Source organism: Nanorana parkeri, unplaced genomic scaffold (assembly GCF_000935625.1).
Source record: "Nanorana parkeri isolate BGI_ZX_2015 unplaced genomic scaffold, ASM93562v1 scaffold2089, whole genome shotgun sequence".
Classification (NCBI taxonomy): domain Eukaryota; kingdom Metazoa; phylum Chordata; class Amphibia; order Anura; family Dicroglossidae; genus Nanorana; species Nanorana parkeri.
The window spans coordinates 92,330-96,830 of record NW_017308357.1 but is presented as its reverse complement, the minus strand read 5'-3'; the positions used below and the strand labels follow the sequence as shown (position 1 = coordinate 96,830).

General features: G+C 41.3%; 1 protein-coding gene across 1 annotated transcript in view; it reads right to left on the bottom strand.

The window, feature by feature from the left end:
- Positions 1–4,501, bottom strand: part of AGTPBP1 (ATP/GTP binding protein 1) — a 118,040-nt gene that overhangs the window by 44,154 nt on the left and 69,385 nt on the right. Inside the window, exons 15-18 of the mRNA XM_018572625.1 lie at positions 4,283–4,369; positions 4,052–4,200; positions 3,051–3,138; positions 171–315 (exon numbers count right to left, since the gene is read on the bottom strand). Of these exons, the coding sequence (XP_018428127.1) occupies positions 171–315; positions 3,051–3,138; positions 4,052–4,200; positions 4,283–4,369 (469 nt within the window). The remainder of the gene's footprint in view (positions 1–170; positions 316–3,050; positions 3,139–4,051; positions 4,201–4,282; positions 4,370–4,501) is intronic.

Below are 4,501 nucleotides of genomic sequence, written 5' to 3'. Positions count from 1 at the left end.
GCAGCTCTGCATTATATAAAAGCAAACACAATCTAAAATAATATTCGTTTTTATAATATGATTCTGTAGGAGAGATGAAACTTCTGATCTACAAATACATTTAGATACCCACAATTAACCCAAACCATTCCAGTCTTGCAAATATCTCTTTCGTACGCAAAAGCCCTTACCTTCAATGTAGAATACGTGTAAGGATAGTGGTAAGCAAAATAGCAGACATCATCTCTATGTGGGAAAACCACAGTGAATGTCATGGTGTAGTATGACTTTCCCTTCTGACCTCCTGTAGCTATTGAACTTCTGGAGAAATTATTTCTGGGAAAGAAAATAACATTAATATATTGTTAAATGGTATCTGGCAATTCATTATGGAAAAAAACAAACAAAGCTGTCATATGACCTAAGTTTTTAACAGTTATTTCTCATATGTACCTGCCAGCTCTAGGCTCTCTCCAGCTGGGAGTATCCAAGACTCTCTCAAAGGGTAATGGTCAGGCAAAACCAGCCAATCAGTGGCTTTGCCTTATAAAAAATCCCATCTTTTCACAGAGACCATGCACCCCACTGCTACAAACTGTGCTCAGCTGAAGCTCCCTCATAAGGCATTTATTTAGCACATTGCTTACATAAATACCACATTTTTTTATGTAAAAGAAAGCCTCAGTTTTAACTCCTTTATATTGTAATCTGATAATATCAGCATTAAAACTATGGCACTACAGATGAGCCCTGCAGCCTGGTGGCAGTGTACATCTGCAAACTGAGGCCTTTCTGTCAAGGAAGCCTGCAGTGTACATACGATCACCATGTCATGCGGACTGATTCCCTGATCATCAGTGGGGACTAACTGTTGGCTGATGGCTTTTAAAGGGGAAAACATTTATATCCAAAAAGTGAAGGGGTAAAGACAAGAAAGGATTAACAAGAATCAGTGAACTGCTAAAACAAGCCACTAAACACCGCTGTTATGTTCCAGGAGGTCCACTCAACATATCTTCATCAAACATTTCAACATGCTATTAGTAGGTCTGCAGCCTCTTGCCTAATCTTTCCCCTGCATTATCCCTCTCTAAGTAGTAAAGGCACTTGAATTATTTAGCTATGCATGTTCAACAACATAATAAGACCACATAATAATACACACTATAGAAACTATGAACCCTGACAAGCATAATCACAGGCTAAGAATTAGGTGTTCCCAGAACACTTGTTGACAGCAACCAGATACATTTACACAGTGAAGTGCTGTAATCAAAAAATGCCAATATGAAAAATATGATGCTGGAGGGTTATATTATGGGTCCGGTATTTATTTATAAGCTAGCATTAACCCTTTCGCTGCCAAGCCCTCCGGACCATTTTGCACCTCAGCTGGCCACGCCATTTTTGCAATTTTTCCCTTTGATTTGATTTTCAATTGCTGTGTTGCTAGCGTTTGGAAAAAGACCCCCCCTCCCAAACCATATATTTTCTGAAAGCACAGACCCGGTAGAATAAAAAGATGGTGCTACTAAATTTGTAGGCCATGCGATAATTGCGCAAATGTTTCTCAAATTAATATTATACAGATATAAATACACAATTCAATTGATAAAGCACACTAAAATCAGTATACAAAAAAATATATTTTCTGACTAAATCTAAAAGATAAAACTGTATTGAGTTAATAATTAACAAATATGTGCAAATTTAAAAATTGCGAAAAGGTAAAAAAATGAAGGTACGCAAAACTATAAATAAGCGACTTATGTTAAAAATCCTTTTTGTGCTGTATTGGTGTTTGCAATATGGTGCATGTGCATGTTATTTACGGTTAAATATCTGGGGTCTAAACTGACCCCTGACATTTCCCCTTTTGAAATAGAAAAATAAGTCCTCAATTTCTTTTTCTGCAGTCTCAGGACTCAATGAATGGGAAGCACACAGTATAGAGGATTCCCATTCATTCAGAAACTGGTGATAGTAAAATATTTACTATCACCAGTTTCTGAATGGGGAAAAGCCTCTGTAGTGAGTGCTTCTCCTCATTGAGAAAATCATGAATGAACAGGAAGTGATGTAAATCACATCCTGTTCATTCATAACTGGGGACACATAGTGCTATGTGTCCCCAGTTATTTACAAACACTGGAGTCATCAGACGATCACTCCAGTGTTTGCTCTGCACAGAGGATCGGTAAATATCACTGATATTTACCGATCCTCCGCTCAGCCACGCACACAGCCGATGTCATCCTGAAACTGACAGGATGACAGCGGCTCCACTCTCCTCACCACTCGGCCATCCTGGTTCCTCTGCTTCCCCCCCCCAACATTTTTTTTCGGCTCCCCGCTGCCTCAGCCCCTACAAGCAGGGGAGAGCTGCGAGGATCCATGCAGACACAGATCCGTCTCCAGGCATGGGCGAGAGATCGTCTCCAGGCATGGACGAGAGGCTCCAGATGCCGGCAGGGCTGCCCGGTATTTTTGTTAATAGCGGTAATCAGCGGCTTGTCAGCTATTCATTTAAAGGGGACAGTCCGGGGAACAGTTCTACTATAAATTCATGGTCGCTAAAGCGACCATGAGCTTATAGCAGAACTGTAAATGCCACCTCCATACAGCATACTGACCTGGCCAGCTGGGAACAGTTTTGTTCCGCCTTATGGCAGTGGCAGGGAAAGGGTTAAAGTCTGACTGAACTGTGTCTTTTAAGGATAAGTTACAAGTTACCATTTAGCTAAAAAAAAAGACCACTCGCTCTTGGAAAGGATTGGTTTCGATGCTTATGGCACTCATTAAATTGGGAGTAGGTGCCAAGCTAAAAACAAGTGACTAGCCCTTATACTTTCTAATGCACCAATTCAGACAGAAACTATAAACCCTGGAACTAAAAACACCCCTTTGCACCAGGTAATTAAAAAAAAAATCATCAGAACCTGATGAGACTGGGTCGGGAATTACTCAACGTGTTCATATAGTGAGAAAAAAACAGCACAACGCAATACACATGTGCTTTTAGTACAGTTACCATTACTTTTCACATAACAAGCCTAGACTGTTACACTTACTTGTAATAACAAATGTCTGTCCCAACACGAACCCACCAAGGCCTGGAAATCAATGCGTCCTGCACAGAATACATGAGTGGCTGCATGCCTTGTGGATAAAACAAACAGAGATAATACAATCTTTACCATCATGTCTAAATATGATTTAGTAATAATAGTAATAATAGTGACAGTCCACATAGTTACATGTTGATAGACAGACAAATGACAGATGCAATCCGACTGGTCAATATGGAAGACCGATACATTTCAGTCTTTTTTTTTTTGTCTCTTACAGCAGACAATTTTTGAGACTTTTAACTTTTGTTCATACCTACTTTCAAGCAAATTAGACATTTGCAAATGGCTGACTCAATCACAATTCCACTCTTTATAGATATGGCTCGCTTTCCTTTAAAAGGTATATAGACAAGCATGCATTGAGGCCTCGTTCACACTAGATGCAGTGTGTTCCGGCCCGATTCTGGCTGGAATGCACTGCATCACATTGCAGCCGGCTCACTTTTTTGTGGGGCAGGAAGGGGGCGTGACGGGCCATTGAAGTGAATTGCACCATAGCCACGCCCTCCAGCAGCAATGCGATCGCCCGCACGGGATCGGAAGGGTCCGGACGAGACCGCAGGCACAATGTGCCTTGCGATCCCATGCCGGCGATCGCATTGCGGCTGGAGGGTGTGGCTACGGTGACATTCACTTCAATGGCCCGCCACGCCCCCTCCTGCCCCACAATGCCAGAATCGGGCCGGAATGCACTGCATCTAGTGTGAACAAGGCCAAAGACCAATTCAACTTTCAGTTCAAATCAGCTAAATACATTCCAGGTGCATCAAAACAGTGTCTAGCCCCTGCCAACAGCTGCAGTGTGGATTCTCCATGGGAAAGTAGTGGTCTCATTGCAAAGGTCCGACATGCCTCCTACAGAGTCAGACCTATATAGTCAGAGTCAGACCTTATAAAATAAGAGGTCAAATGTACAGACCCTATCTGACAATAAATCTCACCGTAATTAAACTGGCTGTTGGATTTCTCACAATTAATTATGTTAAAGCGATAAGCAGTTCCAGTCTTCATGCCACTAACTTCAAAGTAAAACCACTGGTGGTAATGATTGCTGTTTATATCGGAGTTCAAGATGAGATCATATTCATTTCTAGAAAATAAATCACAGTACACCTCTCGTTATGTTGAACGGTTCTTTTTTTTTCCACAGCAAGAAAAAAGGACTCTCTCACTTTCTTATCTGAAGGACCTTCCGCAGATTCCCAGACTCAAATTTGGAATTGAACTTGAGGACATCACTCTCATCTGGAATGGGGCAGCTGCAAAGAATTAGAGGAAAGGAGAGCATCAACGGGGAAGCACGGAGATGGCAAAACAAAGCTGTCAAATTCTCATCTGGATGAGAAAAAAAATATGCTCTATAATATGAAGTATCATACAGAAACAAACAG